General features: G+C 29.3%; 1 protein-coding gene across 5 annotated transcripts in view; it reads left to right on the forward strand.

Moving 5' to 3' along the window:
- axo (axotactin) overlaps positions 1 to 19,357 on the forward strand; it is a 203,314-nt gene that overhangs the window by 86,190 nt on the left and 97,767 nt on the right. For all 5 annotated transcript variants that reach the window (XM_065505190.1, XM_065505192.1, XM_065505191.1 and 2 more), the window contains exons 8-9: positions 11,482 to 12,012; positions 13,069 to 13,265. In XM_065505190.1, the coding sequence (XP_065361262.1) occupies positions 11,482 to 12,012; positions 13,069 to 13,265 (728 nt within the window). The remainder of the gene's footprint in view (positions 1 to 11,481; positions 12,013 to 13,068; positions 13,266 to 19,357) is intronic.

The raw sequence follows: 19,357 nt of genomic DNA on the forward strand, positions 1-19,357 counted from the left end.
TTTTGAGTTACAAAATATTTATTTTGATAGATATCCCACTCGCATCCCACTAAGCGACCAAGTAGGTGTTCAAGGAAAATATCTAAACTTTATTTTAAGAAAAAAAAAATAAAAAAAAATAGCGTATTTTAAAAAAAAGTCAAAAAAGTTTTTGATTTCGGAAAAAAAATATTAAAAATTTTTTATTTTTTTTTTTAAATATTTTTTTTCGAAAGATCGAAGAAATAGCTATCTATACTATTTGGAACACATTTTGCTAAGAACAATAGGTAATAAGTTACATGGATAAGAAAAAACCCCTGTTTGACCAAATTGTCAAAATTTTACCCCCTATAACTCAGAGAGTTCTCGACCGATGTTGTTGAAAAATTGTGTCTGAGTTACTATCCAATAGAGCTAACCTTGGTGCAAATTTCATCCCGATCGGAAGACATCGATTTCAAAAGTTGGTTCACTTGACATGAAATCCCCCATATGTATAACTAATTTTGGCGAAATTTTAATTCTGCGAATTTTTATATTTTTTGCATATTTGCAAAAACTTTCAAAAGTTATATCCCTTGTACATATTGTAACCTGTACTGTAACCATTTCTACATTTTCTACAAGTTTGCGGTAACCATAATATGGTCTAGTTACGAATCACATGATTGTAGCAATCATATATATCTGCTCTCCTGGAATTTTCGAAATTTTCCAGGAGGGCGTAAAAACTGTTGAATTTGTCTATAACTATTTTATTATTTGTCTTTAAAGAATTTCGAAAGCATTGTAGAATTCCTTGAGACAAATAATAAAGTTCTTCAAGGACAAATAATAAAATAAATAAAATTCCAATGCAACTGTTTTTACGCTCTCCTGAAAATTTTGAAAAACCACCTAAATTGTTTTGTCAAAAGTCCACAGATATGATTGCTGTAAATAAATATAGGTTTGTGACAACCATTTTTATGATAAGGGATTTACCATATTGTGATGATCTCGGCTTATGGACATCATAATCTAAGAACAACATATTATGTAGAATAAATAAATAGTAGACCGTGTGAATAACCCAAATGATTCATTATAAATATATATTTATTTACTACAATCATATATACGATTGTGGCAATCATGTGAATCTTAACTTTACAATAATATAGTTACAGTAAACATGTATAACAATATTTTTTCTCTGTAGATACTAACAAATGTTCGAGTCTTGCCACTCACCTGACCTATAAATCGACGTTTTGAAAAGTTTTAAGAGAGTTTGTTTCGAGTTATCTCTACATGCTAAGTTATCAGAATAAATAATCTAGGGAAGCCATGTCTATTAAATTTTAGGATTTGCTATATTTGGAAGGTTTTTAACGTGATTTTAGTTAAATAGAAAATACAGTTTTTTCTTTACACTGTTATTTTTTATTAATTCATAAAATTAACAGGATAGGATTATGTATGAAATAGCACATTGAGCATTTGGCTTTACTGACACTTACCCACTCTTTTGTCATAAATGTGGATAAATTTCGTTGATAAAGCGTTGAATTTCCATTTTCAATGCACAGGTTTCTTGGTATAGAAAAACATATCGAATGTTTTAAATCACACGATATAGAATAGAAGAAATTACATGACCTGGAAATGTCTCATGCTGTAATTGAATTGTATGACGGGATGTATGGCTTGTCGTCTACATCAATATCATCCAATTTATGCAGAAAGAACTGTGGTCGCGATATCGAGCACTTCTAGTAATCTCCTATTCGAAGAAGTTTGGTCCACTGATGTCTCCAGTCCGAAATCCGCCGCAAACAGTGAAAAGTTATTGGTGAATATGTTTTTCGATAATCACATGTGGGATCTCTAAATCTAAACCTCAAATTTTAACGATCAACTAAAGCCATCAAGGTTAATCGCTTAGAATGATCAGCATCCACTTGTTCAATAAAATACTCAACAAACTCTCTTCGATTTGCATGGTCATTAGGCTTTAGTTCTTATAACAATTGAACTTTGTAGGCATGAAGACGATGATAATCCTTGAGTATATGCAAACAGCTTCGAAATGATGTTCTTGGAATTTCAAAAACGGCTCGTTTTTAAACGATCAGAATGTTTAGCAACACTAATTAATCCAATATCCCTGAATTTACTCAATTACTCTCTTCACAGTTGACGAAGTTAAATCAATATTCCGAACCACTTTTGTATGATATTTACAAAATTTGGCCGCCAAACTTTCATTATTTAATTTTCATGTTTACATTTTAACTAAGCCTAAACTGTCAGCTTTCAAACTGATATGGTTGACAACATTTCACTGAACAAATGGCAGCAAATTCAAATCTCTCATGAATTTTAGTACACCCTTCATTTTCGTCAGATTAATAGTTGTGTGTCGGACAGTTAGTTGTTCTCTAACAGTTTTTGTCATAGATACCATAGTGGTATGGAACCCAGATAATCTCCAAATTTTGGTATGTATTGCGGGAATGTACATTCTTCTTATATTTAAGGACATTCAGAGAAATAACAGTGGCATGGCATGTTTGTAATTCCGTTTGTAATTTCTACATTTTTCTTTTGCGATCCCACAAAGTATATATTCTGGATCGTTATAGATAGCGGAGTAGATTTTGCCATGTCCGTCTGTATGTTGAAATCAACTTTCTATAGCCCCCAAATAACTTACTAACATGATTTATATATCAATATATCCGTTATAGACCCGGTTTTGTTACTATTTGAAATCGGAACAAAAATGGCGAGATATAAGGAATAAACCAGGACAACCTCACTTTGACTTATTTTTGATCTACATATATCTGGTTTAGTAAGTCATAAATATAGACAATATGGATATCGAATGATAGATATTTCAAATACCATTGCAACAACGTATATAACGCGATAGTAAGTTGGACCTAATATGGGTCAAAATTATACTTTTTAACCCGTTTTTTCCAGAAAAAAATATTTTCTCATTAAAAATTTAACATTTTTTTTACTAAAAATTTAAATTTTTTTTCAAAATTAAAAAAAAAAATAATAAAAACGAAAAAAAATTTTCTCTTAAAATTGTTGCACTGAAAAGTTAAAAAAATTTTTTCTCACTAAAATTTTTTTTTTTTTCAAAATTCAAAAAAAAAAACGAAAAAAAATGTTTGTCTTAAAATTGTTTCACTAAAAGTTAAAAAAAAAATTCTCATAATTTTTTTTTCACTAATAAATAAGTTGGACTTAATATGGGTCAAAATTATACTTTTTAACCCGTTTTTTTTTTCAGAAAAAAATTTTCTCATTAAAAATTTAACATTTTTTTCACTATAAATTTAATTTTTTTTTCAAAATTAAAAAAAAAAAATAAAAACGAAAAAAAATTTTCGCTTAAAATTGTTTCACTGAAAAGTTAAAAAAAAATTTTCTCACTAAAAAAACGAAAAAAAAATGTTTGTCTTAAAATTTTTTCACTAAAAGTTAAAAAAAAAAAATTTTCTCTAATTTTTTTTTTCACTAATAAATAAAAAAAAATATTTTCTTTAAAATTTGTATTTTAAAGAATGATTTTGTGAAGGGTATATAAGCTTCGGCACAGCCGAATATAGCTCCGTTATTTGTTAAATATAGAGTTGAATTTCTGTGAAAATGCAAAAAACTTTAATCATTTAATCTCCTCTGGGATTGCCACAACCACTGTCTGAAATAAGAAATTGTAATCTGGCTTACAGCATAAAACATTGTTCATTTAGAACCGACAGATTGGCTTCAGGATAATTCTTTATATTGGTTGCTTTAGTCTATGTTTCCCTTTCAGGGATTCTGTATGGAGCGCTTTTTCTGCTCTGCTGTCAATATAGTCCAAGATATTGTTTTTCTTCTTTTTGTCGGCTTTACATTAAGACTAATTTCTCTTTTGATTTTAATCTACTATAAAACAAAACATCCCAAATTTAAATTATATTATGTCTGCTATTAAGAGTATTAACTGTAGTAATCATAGAGAAAATATACATAGAGGGGAAACTTGAAAAAACTCAAACAAAAATATTACACAAAAATGTTACAAATGTTATACGAGTGTTGGTTTTGTTTTCATATAGTTTTTTTTACTTAAACATTCTCACCACTTAGGTTTTTGATAACTGAGTTAGGTCTTTGACAAGAAAGTTTCCGATCTATGTCTATTTATCTATGGTTGTACCTATAATTACTTAACTGTATTTAACAATGCCAACTGCAGCATTAATCTAAACCAAATAAGCAATTTGTTAATTTTTCAAAAACATTTTGATTTACTGGGTTGTGTATTTAGTATGTATACATTAAATATGAGAGCACACACACTCATATTTGATAGAACAATTTATATACAGTTAGTTTATACCTACGTGTATAAAGGGTGATGCAAATATTAGTGGAATTTTAAAAAAATTATTAGAAAGAGTAGACATTTCCATTATTCATACATCTAAATTCTGAAACCAAATTTTGAACCTCCTTCTTGGTGTCAAAAGAGCAGCTATTAGACTGACTATTAGTTAAATATCAACCGAGCCACTAATAAGTTGGAGTCTGAATACCACCAACCAGGTCTTATAAAAACCCAGCAAATGAAAGAAATCGAAATCTAATGTTTCTTCTTTCTTATGCAACCAAATTGTACCAAAACAAATTGAGTTTGATTAATAAAAATACAAAGAAACAGGATCCTAAAATTTACCATTCTTTGGATCACCCTTTATATAGAAAAACTAACTAATCTACTACTAACTGTGCATGATGTGTAGTCGCTGTAGAACGATGGCAAGACCCATAGCCCACGTGTGTAATATGTTAGATAAGAAAGAAGCAGACCAAATTTTTGTTGTTCCTCTTCTTGGTAATTTTTTTTTTCGGTGCAAATTGCTGTAATGTTTTTTTAGCTGGTTAAAACCAACAACTACAACAACAACCACAACTAGAGCAACAACAACCATGATGACCCGAAAAAAATTTGTAACATGTATGAAGAGTCTAAATATGAAAGTTGTTGTATTTAGTAACCAACCCAGCCATAGCAAGATGAAACATGAATATGAACTGTTGTTATTAAAATTTATAGAAAATTAATGGGACCAACTAAACTTACTAAATGGAAAACCTGTACATGGTATTATTTATAACGATATTTCGCCAGCACAAAATAAGGAGACTTATTAGGTTTCTTTATTCTTTGAATTTCTTTCATGTGTGGGTTCTATTCCATTCAAGTTTCTTCACTAATACAAACTTTAAATTGTTTGTGGAATTTAATGAATTTCCTTTTTGTGGATTCTTGCTCCAAACAACTCACATTGGGTTCAAATTTGTCCAAAGTGGTGCTGAATTAAAATTTTTTGGGTGTGTGACTAGGGTTTTTAATTTCCCGACCTTTTTTGATTCCCGGGAATCGGGAAAATTTTTTATATTCCCGAAATAATTAATGATACTGTAAATTAGGAATATTATAGCCAAATTTCATATTAAAACTTAGTGTTATAATTATCAAATATCAGAGCTTCAAATTAATTAATAAAATTAATTTGCTAATTCACTAAATTCACTAAAATCTTAATCCGTAATTAAAGAATGTCAGCCTTTCATTCCATAAATCCATTCCTAATATTTAATTTTTTAGATTCATTCCAAAGCCTTAGTTTAAACTTAAATAAATTTTTGAAGCTATTTTGTTATGGATTTGAAGAAGATATTTGAAGAAATTAGAATGATTCAATATGAAATAAATTCTATAAATAATAAATTCACTTTTTAAAGGAATCCAACAGACCTGCGCTCATGATAGGATCTATAAATTAAACATAATTTTTCGTCCAACTGTGGTGGGACGTAAATATAAATTAATATTTTGATTTAAGATTTGAATAAATTATTATAGTTCACATTATTTTGTGAAGATACTATAAATAAAATATGAAAATTTTTTTTTTTAAATTTTCATACGAAAAACCCCAAATAAATAATAATAATAAACGGTCTATTATTGCCGAGATATAAGCAAAAAACTGTTCACTGTTTTTTTGGTGAAAAACATAGAGTTCTAACTTGTTTTCTATGTATTTTCGTCAGTTTTTAATTCCCGGGATTCCCGACTAAAAATCCTGGGAATCGGGTAGTGAAAAATTGGAAAAATTGCCGGGATAAAAACCCTATGTGTAACCAGTGTTTAAAAAACTAGACTCCAAGTAGCAGTAGCAACGAAAAAACACAAGTAGTCTAGTTAAAAAATTAATAAAAACTCGGAGTCAATAATTACTACAACTACTGCTACCTTCACATTTTGGTAGCAGTAGTTATAGTAGTACTAAGAAAAGAAAAATTTAAAAGTAGCAGAGTAATTTATTTTCTATTGCTACCTTAAAAAAGAAAAAGTTTTGATGTAGCAGTCATTAGTTTTTTTATTAATTCTGCTACTTTTAAAATTTAGTAGTAATAGAAGTAGCAGTTGAGGTAGTAGAAGAAGTAGCAGTTAAGTAGCAGTTGAAGTAGCAGCTAAGTAGCAGTTGAGGTAGCAATAAAATAAGTCAAAATAAAAATCTTCAGCCAAAAAAGTATATTGTGTGTTGTTGTTGTGAATGTATATTTGTGTAAGTTGGTCGTGTTGTAAACAAAAGTTCGGCTTTTTTGTTATACACACTGAAAACACGATCTTTCTGTTAGCAACACGAACATCTGAGACGAATAAAAACGAATAATTCTTTCAAACTCTCTCAAAACAAAAACAACACACAGTGTTTAATTCTGTCAATTTTGGTGTTATGACTGAAGATTTTCTTTTTTGACTACTTTTATTGCTACCTTAACTGCTGCATCAACTGCTACTTTACTGCTACCTTAAAAATTAAAACTCGATATAGAGCAGTAGCAATGATTTGTGTTTTTATGCTACTACTCTGTTAAGAGTTTTATATTTTGAAGGTAGCAGTAATTTTAAAAAAACAAGAAAACGAAAAAAGACAAATGCTACTGCTACCGCTACATACACTTTTTTGAAGCAGTAGTTGTAGCAACAGTTAAAAATTTGTTAGTTATCGTAGCTTTTTGAACACTGTGTGTGACATTAAAATGAGGGATTTTTGAAAATGTTAAGCTTTTATTTTGAAATATTTGTATGTACAATATAAAATTATTCAAAGTATTGGCCATTGCACAGTGGGGCAGTACCAAAATTTTTGTAAATAAATCTGGTATTTCTAAACGGATAGTCCGGCCGGGATAAAATTTGACGAGGGCTTAACTAACAAATGCTCCAGGGGCGGCACTATGGAAGCTCAAAGTAGGGTTACTTCGACATTTAAAATTTTTAAACACGTGCCATTTTTTGTTTCCCGTCTGATTTCCCGGCTAGGCATACAAAAAATATGTCACTTTTAAAACTCAGTCCTTATTGCACTTATTATAACAAACATTTTAACAAAAACAAAACACATGTAAAATTTACACTCAAAGTACACGCTTGTATGCACATACAATTTTCTGAAAATAAGCGAATTCACTTAATTGTGAATAAATCGAAAATAATCCATCGATTTTTATGATCGATATCTAATTTTGATCCCATTATATGTCGCTTTGTGATAAAGCAATAAATCGAAACAATTTTTGGCTATTTCGATTTTTCATGATTTTTTTAAAATAAAAAACTTGATATTTTCACATAACAAATATATTTTTTGCTTCAATTTGTTATTATAACTCCGAAACTACTGAGCCGATTAAAACGCAATATATATGTGAAAACTTGTACATAGCATGGGAAAAATGTTTTCAAAATTCAATTAATCGAAAGAAGAACATTAACTACTCAATGTTTTGTATATCAAACAAAATACTAAAATTTTGTGAAAGTTTGCGAATTCACTTAATTAAATGAATAAATTCGAAGAGAATCACTCGATTTTTATCTACGATATCTCATTTTGTTGCTGTTAAATGCGGCTTTACGACAAAGTAATAAACCTGAACAAGTTCTGCCGTTTTCGATTTTTCATGAGTTTTTTAAAACACAAAAATTTGCAATATTCACATAAAAAATATATTTTTTGCTTCAATTTGTTATTATAACTCCGAAACTACTGAGCCCATTAAAACGCAATATATAAACAGATTAAAGGTTATTTAAATTTTAACTTCTATAAGTTTACTTCAATAATAGCGGACTAGCCCTTTTTGAGTTATCATCAGGGAAACCGGAAATATGCTCTAATATGCGGTAAAAACTTTAAAATATGCTCTTAAAATTTAAAAAATATGCTCTTAAAAAAACAAACTTTTACATAATTTTTAACCAAAAAAAATTTACTTAAATTTTCAAATAAAAATCGTTGTCTATTGGATCTGAAAACATTTTTATACATAGAAAATGTTCTTTCGACATCAACTGATGTTATAGGAGCAAATTTAAAAGACAATATTTTTGTAACACTTAGAACGGTTAAGTTTGAATTAGAACTAAAATTTGATATTTAGATGGAGCTATTATTAAAATAGTGCTTATTTTATATTAAAACAAGTAAGAGAGCTATATTCGGCTGTGCCATTCACCTAATTATACTTCAAAATAAAAAATTTAAATATTTTTAGGTGAATAAAATTTTTTTTTCAGGTTTTTAATTTTTTGGAAAAAAAATTTTTTTTTTTTTAAGTGAACATTTTTTTTTCAGTTTTTTCATTTTTTGGATAAAAAATTTTTTCGAATTGTTATTTTAAATTTTAAAAAAAAATTTTTCTGTTTTTTAAATTTTTTTTTTTGGTGAAAAGCCATCTATTTTTCAATTTTGAATTTTAAACAAAAGAAGTAAAAACCTGTAACACAACAGCGAAAAATAAGTAAGACAAAATTTGCTTTTGATAAACTCAAAATATGCTATTAAACAGTAAAATATGCTCTAAAAACGCAAAATATGACATAAATATGCTCTTAAAACAAATATATGCAAAAATATGTATTTAAGGGTAAAATATGCAAAAATATGCACTAACAAATCGATGCCAAAATTCTTAAATAGTTCTGAAACGTGTAAATATCTTATCCATGTGCTCATTAGACTCACCAGAAAAAACATGCATTTGCATATTTTGGTTTCCCTGGTTATCATAAATTATGTGGAGAAACATCTAAAAAAGATTTCACAATTTTAACCTTTGTTTTTGCTGTTGACCTTTGTAGTTTATTAAAAACAAGTCATACACACAATATTTCATGTTCAAAAGTATTTTCAAACGATTTGTTGTATAATTTTATTTAGAACGTTATTTGTATAACCATTTTTCCTATAGAAAATTTTGCGTACAACTGATTTTTCTTTTGTATAATAGTTTCTTCTACACAATATTTTGTACATTTATGTATCTGAAAAATTTTGATTTATTTCAATTATTTCTATGGAATATTTTGTGTATAACAGTTTCTTTTACATCAAATTTTTTGTATAACAGTTATTCTGTAAAAAAGTTGTGTATTATTTTTATGGACAATTTTAGTTATATCTATGGAATTTTATTTTGTGTATAAAATTTTATCTATTGACAATGTTGTGTATAATATGTTTTTCGATAAAAATATTTGTGTATAACTGATTAAATTGTATAACAGTTAAATGAAAAATTGTGTGTATAACCATTTTTTCTATATAAAATTTTGTCATAACTTTTTTTCATAAAAAAACAAGTAAGAAAGTATGGTCGGTCAAGCCCGACCATTAATACTTACACCAAGTAAATGAGTAAAAATATTTTTCTTTTAAAATTTCAATAATTTATATTCGTGAGTGATTTTCGGAAGTGGGCCTTATATGGGGGCTATGACCAATTATGGACCGATCACCATAAAATTAGGTCGTGTGATTTATGTCTATATTAAAGTTAACTATGTTGAATTTTGTGTGTATTCCAACATTTTTAAGCGATTATCACGTTAAAGTGATTTTCGGAAGCTGGTCTATATGGGAGCTATGACTAATTATGGACCGATCGTAACAAAATTTGGTGACATGAATTTTGTATATATAAAACTTATTTGGAGCGAAATTTGTGTAGATACATAGATAAATTAAACATTTATGACCGATAAAGTCCAATTTCGAGGGGACATTTGTATGGGGGCTAGGTGAAATAATGGACCGATTTCAGCCAGTTTCAATAGGCTTGGTCCTTGGGCCGAAAAACTAATATGTACCAAATTTGATCGAAATATCTTCAAAATTGCGACCTGTACTCTGCGCACAATGTTTACATCGACAGCCAGCCAGCCAACCAGACGGACGGACGGACATCGTTTAATCGACTCAGATAGTGATTCTAAGTCGATCGGTATACTTTAAGGTGGGTGTTAGACTAATATTTTTGGGCGTTACAAACATCTGCACAAACGCATAATACCCTCCCCACTATGGTGGTGTAGGGTATAAATATGTGTATAACAGTTATTTCATGAAATTTTTTTTGCATAACAGTAATTTTTATTGAAAATTGTGTGTATAATAGTTAGTTTTATGGAAAATTTTTTGTATAATAGGTTTTCCTATAGAAAATTTTGTCTTTAACTCTTTTTTCTATAAACAATTTTGTTATTTTTATGGAAAAGTTTGTTATTTATATGGAATATTTTATGCATAAATATTTTTTCTATGGTAAATTGCGTGTTTCTTCTATAAAAATATTTGTGTATAACAGATTTTCGTTAAAAAAATTATTGTATAACAGTTATTTCTATGAACATTTTGTGTATAACAGTTTTCTCTCTCTGTGTATAGCAGTTATTTCAATTATAAATTGTGAGTACAACAATAATATTTATGGAAAATTTAATGTTTAATAGTTAGTTTTATGGAGCATTTTTTGTATAACAGTTATGTCTATGAAAATGTTTTGTCTCTAACCATTTTTTCTGTATAACAGTTATATATATGGAGAGTATAGGTATACCAGTTATTGGTAAATTATATATATAACAGTTTTACTATAAAAAAATTCCCTGTATAACTGTTTTTTATAAAAAACTAGTGTATAACAGTTTCTTCCAACAGTTGGTTATATTACTCCTCAAAAACTTTGCCACAAACAAGTATGTTTGGTTTAAAATATTAACAAAAAAAAAGAATAGAAAATAAAAGTACCAAGCAACTGTAGCTGAAACATCTTTTATCTTCAGCTAGAAAAATTTGGCTTAAAATTGTTATATAGTTTAAGGGAAAACATGCAAATGTCTGATGTGCTGACCAATAAAAGTGGTGAGAAAGTGAATTTGTTTATGTAGATGAGCCACTATAATGAAATACTAAAATCTAACCAAAAATTTATCATAGTTGTAAAAATTTAACTCAAATTTAACTAAAATAAAGTTAAAATTAAATGCATAATTTGAAGCTATGCACAAAACACTTAATAAATACCAAAAAAAAAAACAAAAAACAAAACAAAATAATTGAATTTTAACATTTTGTTGTATATTTTTAGCTGCAACAATTATGACACTACGTGGTGCCAGCTACGTTTCATATCGCATCTATGATTGGAAAGATCGTGTTCATTCATCAACGACACGCATCAGCTTGATGTTTCGCACGCAATTCGATGATTCGGCCCTTTTCTATGCCAGCGGTGAGTCGCTGAAGCATCAGTATATTGCGGCCTCCATTAAAAATCAATCGATTTATGTTGAAATGGATTTCGGTGACCATGTCATGTCCACCGTTCTCACCGATGAGCTGACACGCAGTTATTGGCACAATTTAACCATTTATCATGAACAGCGCACTGTTCGCATCATACTGGACACACAAATGAAAATACTTGAAATACCATCAACATCAAGTGGATATTTGCTGTTTGATCCGGAAATCTATTTTGGCGGTGGCCCAGATTTGCATAAAAAGAAGGGTCTGGCATCGCATAATAATTTTGTGGGCTCCCTCAAATATGTCTACTACAATGATATTTCCATTTTGTATGAATTACATCGTGGCAATCCAAAAGTTCACTATCATGGTAAGTACGACTGACTAGGTGTATGAATGGATGGATGGATGTAACTGAGTTAAAATGTGAGGGCAAGTCAGTGAGTGCATGTACATTGTACAATATATAAGTATTTTAAAGGAAAATACAATACAGACAATCATACCCATAGTTTGGCAGAACAAACGTTTATTTTTTTTTTTTTTTTTTACTTGAACGTTTTTCGCACATTCTCGTTTGTTGCATTTTAATTATGTGCCATGTCCATGGATGTTATTTTTGGAGAGATTTTTGTTTTTTTGTTTGCATGGACATGTGTTTATTTAAATTTATATATGTTTGGGAGTGTGATAGAAAATCTAAGTGTATGTCTGCTTAATTAATGTCAAAAGTTTAAATTTAAATATGGCAGGACTTACAAAAGAGTTTAAAGACTACTGCCAATTTCAATAAAAAGTTTATTCAATGAATGAAAGAACTAAACAGCAACAAATCTGTTTTAATTCGTCAGTTACACATCCATTCTCCCTGAAAGAGGAGTTGGAGATTTACCTGTAAGCTTTAAAATATTGTTACAATTTAAAGATATTTTTATTATAAATTTATTGTTTTCAAATTTAAAAAATTTCCCACAAATGTTACGCCTTTGGCATAGTATAAGAGCTTTAAATCCAAGACTCTTCAAATTATTTAAAAATTAATTTAATATCAAGAACTAAAGGCCAATTTAAATTTAAAGGAGTTTTATTAAAAATGTACATAAATTGATTAAAGCACTCGTAAGTGCAATTAAGCATAAAACATAATAATAAATTAATTTAACATCATTATAATAATTTCAAATAAATATTTATACTTATTAATAATTCATATTAATTGCAATAATAATGTTCATACATATGTAAATGCATACATACATCATGATTCTTGTAATTTGATAAATATTATTTTACATTTATGGAAATGACATACATAAATTTTAATTTCTACAGCATGATTTCCTATAAATTTTACTTTTCTTTTATGATCACAAGTTCTTATTTCTTCACTCTCTCTCTCTCGTTTTTTCCTTTTTATTATTTGTAGGTGTTCTTGAGGCAGAATTTCATGAAAACGAAGTGAATGTCATACCAATAACGTATCCTTTTGCAACATCACACATTTGGTGGCCCATAAATCACGCCGAGGAATTTAATATTAAGTTCGATTTCCGCAGTAGTCGCACATCAGCCATATTGGCATACAGTGATGTGACAACACAAGCCGGAAATGGTTATTGGGAGGTAAGAATTTCTTAAGATTATATACTCACACTTACTATGTATAGCTACAGTGTTGGTCAAAATATATTGGATAAATATTGTTAATTATATAGGGAAAACCAATTTGCTTGTTTTTTAAAACAAAGAAGTAAGAGAGCTATATTCGACTGTGCCAAATCTTATATACACTTCACCAAATTATACTTCAAAATAAAAATTTTAAATATTTTTAGATAAACAAAATTTTTTTTTTCCAAAGTTGTTTTTTTAATTATTTGGAAAAAAAAAATTTCGAATTGTTATTTAATTAAAATTTAAAAAAAAAAAATTTTAATTTTTTTTTTTTTAAATTTAAATTTTTTTTTTGTAAATTTTAAAAAAAAAAATTTTTTGGTGAAAAAAAATGTGGGTTAAAAAATATTTTTTCCGATTTTTACCAGATTGTAGGTCCAACTTGCTATGGTCTTATATACGTCGCACAGTGGTATGAGAATAAAAAAAGAGGGAAATAAATCTGTAACTTCTAACCTTACGCCGATTTGAATGAAATTTCACATGCGCAAAGAGGAAGTGTAGTCGAGTTTAAGTTTTGAATTTGGCCCTCATGACCCTACCAGGAGAGGGACCAGTGGTTTCCAAAGTAGGACACCTCGGGTATGTTCAATTTTTAAAATGATCCTATTTTTTACACATACAGAATCTCCTCGTCGTGCACTACTGAGATAAATTCTCAGCGAGTTGTTAAGATTTCCCTAATTTATTTGACACGTAAAAAACATAAGGTAGACATGTTATATATCAATGGATAGAGGATTTTGTCTACTTTTCAAAAATGTATATAACTTTTGACAATTAAAAAATTCATGGAATACTTTTTTGAAAAATATGACAGAAAATGCTTTTTATTGAATTTTGCATAGATAAAAATTTTTCAAATTGAAATAAAATTTTTATTTATGAATATTTTTTAATGTAATTTCACAGTTGTGTAGATTTTTCTATTTAAAATCCAAAAATAAAAACAAATTTTGAAATTTGTAATCAAGGATCCCGCAATTCCCAAAAAAATCTTGAAAAATCCCAAAAATGGGATTTTTTCGTTTTTTGGCTGTAATATCCATAATAGGGGTGGGGTTACCGGAACCCTTTACAAACTAATTAAGATCTTATTGGGCCATCTAAAATAGGTTACTATATTTTGATATCGAGTATGCGCTTTGAGAATTTTTGCTCTAAAGTTGAATTTTACATAAAAATGAGGCATTTTTTGAATGGACCGGGTCCCGTCGGTATCAAAAATTATAAACTTTTTTTCATTTAACATATTTGGCGTAAAGTTAGCTTTTCAAAAAGTACAAATTCATTATACATCCTCTTAGAAAATTTTTAGACAACTTAAAAAGAATAAAAGTACTTTTTTCCCAAAAAAAATTGCGAAAAATCGCCTTTTTTAATTTTTTTATATTTAAATGCATGTAACTTTGGACTCAGTCATGATATTTAAACACTTCTTTCTTTATTTGATATATAGATCTATTGTTAATCCTATAAAAGAAAAATGGATAAAATCGGAGAATATTTGGAACCGCGGTCACCAAAAAACTGGTGTAGGGTGGGTAAAAATCTTGAAAATTAAATTTTCAAATGCGAATATCTCCTAAGCTATAAGAGATAATTGATAGCTAATAATTGATAGGTTTTATGTAGACGAGGAGATTCTGTATGTGTAATTTTTTTTAAATCGGAACACAAATGAAGAAATAGGATCATTTTAAAAATCGAACATACCCGAGGTGTCCTACTTTGGGAACCCCTGGTTCCGTTCCTGATGGGGTCATTCAAAACTCAAACTCGACTATACTTCCTCTTTGCGCATGTGAAATTTCATTAAAATCGGAGTAAGGGTTTATAAGTTACAGATTTATTTCCCTCTTTTTTTATTCTCATACCACTGTGCGTCGGTGCAAAAGTTTTTGAAATATCTATCATTAGATATCCATATTGTCTATATTAATGTCTTAGTAGTCCAGATATATGTAGATCAAAAATAGGTCAAAAATCGAGGTTATCCTGGTTTTTTCGTCATATCTCAGCCATTTGTGGACGGATTTTTTTGATTTTAAATAGGAAACTTCTCGAAAGCATGTCTGACAGAATTATTGAAGATTTGGATCCCGAAGATATCTGGGGTCTTCAGAAAATTGATTTCAAAATATATATACTTTATAGGGTCGGAAAGTTATATTGTGGAAATTACAAACGAAATGACCCCAAAACTTCTCACGAAGGTGATGGGTTTACAAACAAGTACATAACTTAAAAGCACAAAATGACATTAATTTATATATTTTGGTCATTTGACACGTATGTGCTCTTTGTAGTGCAGAGAGGAGACAATTGGTTACTTTATACATCCCAAGTAATCTAGCGTGAAGACAATTGACTCTTCAGTGTCTCTAGATAATCTGTGAGCGTAGTCACTAAAGGTTTTGTGAGTAATGCGTACAAACTAGTTTTATACAAATTGTTTTGATATAATTCTCATACAGTTTATTTTTATTTTTGCTTAAGTATACATATGTAACAATAGCATGAAGTCAATAGTCACTTTAGTGTATTTTAGTAACCTATAGTGAAGTCACTTTAAACGATTATTTTGGAAAGCAACATATGGATTGCGAGCCAAAAGATCTGCTCATTTGTTAAGGCCAAGAACGAATCAAGCCAATTTCGCATACTCTGTTCTGAAGTGAAGCGTATCCCAGAGAGAACGTCCCGCATCGCTCGAAACAAATAGTAGTCGGACGGGGCTAGGTCTGCCCTATAAGGCAGGAGAGGGAAAACCACTTTATTCTAAAAAGTTTTTCTGGGTGTTTTTCAATCAATTCTCGCTTCAGTAGCTCATAATAGATAGGACACTTTTTGTCCCACCAAATACAGAACATTACTTTAGCTCCATGGATCTTTGGCTTTGGTGTCGATTCGACTTGTTTGCCGGGCTTCACATACGATATCTTACGCTTCGAGTTATCGTAATGGATATTTTTTTCAAAGAAAGTAATGATTCGGAGCAAAAATTAGTTTCTTTATAGTGTTCAAACATTATTTCGGACAATCAAGGTCTCTCAACTTCAATTCGTATGGTACCCAATTTCGCTGCTTTTGAATAAATCCTCTTGCTTGAAAACGTTTTGAAATTGCTGCTTGAGTAGTTCCCAATGATTTTACAAACTCTTGTTCAGTTTGACAACAATCTTCATGGAGTAATGCCTCCAATTTATGTCCAATTTCATCACGATATTAATTATGAATGTTCAAGTCATTTTCTGAGGGAGGCCTTTTATGGGGACTTGGGACAAATGTTGGCCGATATTCATGATACTTTATAGAATACTTAGAAATAATTTGTGCAAGATTTTATCACGATTGCTACATAATCAACACATTTACGACTGCTTAAACAATATTCCGAGAGGACTTTTGTATGGGGACTAGGTGAAATCATTCACCGATATTGGCCAATTTCAATACCAAACAAATCTTAGCTAGCTCTTCGTTTGAATCTTATCGTCTTAAATTCTCATAAATAAGTATAAAGAAAAACAAAAACTGTGGAAACTATTTGTCAAGGCGGTCGACCAAAATGCTCTACAGCTAAGGATTGTGAGAAAGTTCATACACAACGGGTTCTTAAACCAGTTCACATCACCTCTAAGTGAGATGATCATGCCCTCTAATCGCTCGTTCAGAATGTCCAATGTTGCATGAGCTGTGTGGAACATAGCAACGTCTGTTGAACCCACATATCGTAGGTGTCCATATCATCCAATTCAGGCCAAAAGAAGTTGATAATCATCGACCTAAAGCGCCCGCCGTTGCCGGTGATGACTTGGTATCTTCCCAAATTCGACAATTTTGTTTGTGGACGTACCCATGAATCCAGAAATGGGACATATTGTTGAAGAAGATTAGATTTTGATAAAAACTATTTAATCATTTGCATGTGTTGTTGAATGCTATATCAGTTCATGATGATTTGGTAAAACAAACTGAATAAATGACAGCCAATTTGACAGTTGTAGCTTCAAAAATATGGCCGCTATCAACTGTCTGAAGTTCTGAAGTCCGTATTGGAAGACCCATAAAATCTTTACTTTCTTAGGAATTGGAAAAGCAGTTATAACACGATTTTTCTCCAATATGTTTTAACCGATACTGTATAATATATATGAACACATACATCTATTTCTATAAGTTATTTCTTTACACATCACACACAATCACAGGGAGAATATGTGAATGCGAATTGAATTGAACTGCATTTCTTAGAAGAAAAAAAATAAACTTTATAAAAAGAAATATGTTTGTGGAAGAGAAATGTTCTTTAAATAAATGATTATAATAAAATTGTGTATATGTGTGTCTACATGTGGAAATGGTTGCGTGTTGGATCGCATAGAAATGATAAGAAAGTGTTTGCTATTTAATACTTACACATGTACACACATATTTTTACCAGTATATTTTTATTATATTATAGATTTATGACATTAGATGAAAATGGTATTTGTATTTGTACTTGCAACACCGACCGACATACCGGATATTTTATTTTTACTCGTACATTCCTACAATCAATCATACGAAATTATGCTTTTTCTTTTGCCGTTGACAAGGAAATCATATCAAATGTCAAAAACTTACACACACATTTTTATTTATAGACGTACACGTAAACTTTTTTCAAATTGGTATTGGTAAAAAATTTGCTATTTAAATCATATTTATAAGGATTTGTTATGTTATTTGAAAATGTCTTTTGTTATTTAGTAAAGGAATTTAAATGAGGTCAATTGGTAGCGATTAAATAGGAGTTTCTTTGTTACTGCTGTTGTAGTGAGAAGTAATCTGTCTATTTTAAAAAAATAGATAGATAGATCCGTTTTAAATAACAAGTAATCGAAGACTTTAGATATATTTTCAAGGGCTTCTTGCAGCAATAACAGCAATCTAGAATATTCGAATTTTGACAGTTAAAGAACAATCTAGAGTGCAGATGGCAATGTTATAAATAGTGGCAGAGGTTGCAGAATTATATTAACCTACACCGAACAAGTTCATAACGAATAGATCTAAGATCTGTCAATGACTTTCTTAACATAGTCGTATCCTGAGATTTCAGCACTTTATAATGTATCGGCGAATTAGCTGTATGTATGAGAATTCTAATGAACAAGCGAGCAATTATCGGCTGTGCCTAATCTTATATACCCTTCACCAAATTATACTTTAAAATGCAAATTTTAAATAATTTTAGGTAAACTAAAAATATTTTTTTTTTCAAAATTGTTTTAAAATTTTTTTTTTTACATTTTTTTCCAATTTGTTTTTTTAGTTTTTTAACATTTTTTTTATTAAATTTATTATTAAAAAAATTTTATGACCAAAAATTTTTTTGTTAAAAAAAAATTTGAGTTAAAAATGTTTCCCGATTTTGATCCATTGTAGGTCCAAATTACTATAGCCTTATATAAATCGTTGCAATGGACTTTGAAATATCTATCATTAGATATCCATGTTGTCTATATTAATTTAGTAATCCAGATATAGATTAAAAATTGCCCAAAAATCGAGGTTGTCCCGGTTTTTTCCTTATATCTCAGCCATTTGTGAGACGATTTTCTCGAGAGTCGGGAGAATTCCCGATATATTGATGTATCAATCATGTTTGTAAGTTATTTGGGGGCTACGGAAAGTTGATTTCAACATACATATGTATATACTTTTCGGGGTCGCAAATGAAAAATGTAGAAATTACAATATATGAGCAATTCCACGAGAATCGCTACCACGACTGAAAACACAAAAACCCTTGAAACTTTTTTTCAAGATGATTTGAATAGAAGAAAATAATAAAATGTTACTATGTGAAAGTATTTAGATCATATTACAACAAAAATAATAGTTTAAACCGATTATATTTAATTTTTTAATGTTTTAGGCTAAAATTGCGGCGAAAACTAGGCTCCCAATTAGCTTGTAAAGGAGTGGCCACTTAAAATCCGTACGTACTGTAGTAATCATAACAAAGCCCCCTGTTATCAAAATGGAAA

Source organism: Calliphora vicina, chromosome 3 (assembly GCF_958450345.1).
Source record: "Calliphora vicina chromosome 3, idCalVici1.1, whole genome shotgun sequence".
Classification (NCBI taxonomy): Eukaryota; Metazoa; Arthropoda; class Insecta; order Diptera; family Calliphoridae; genus Calliphora; species Calliphora vicina.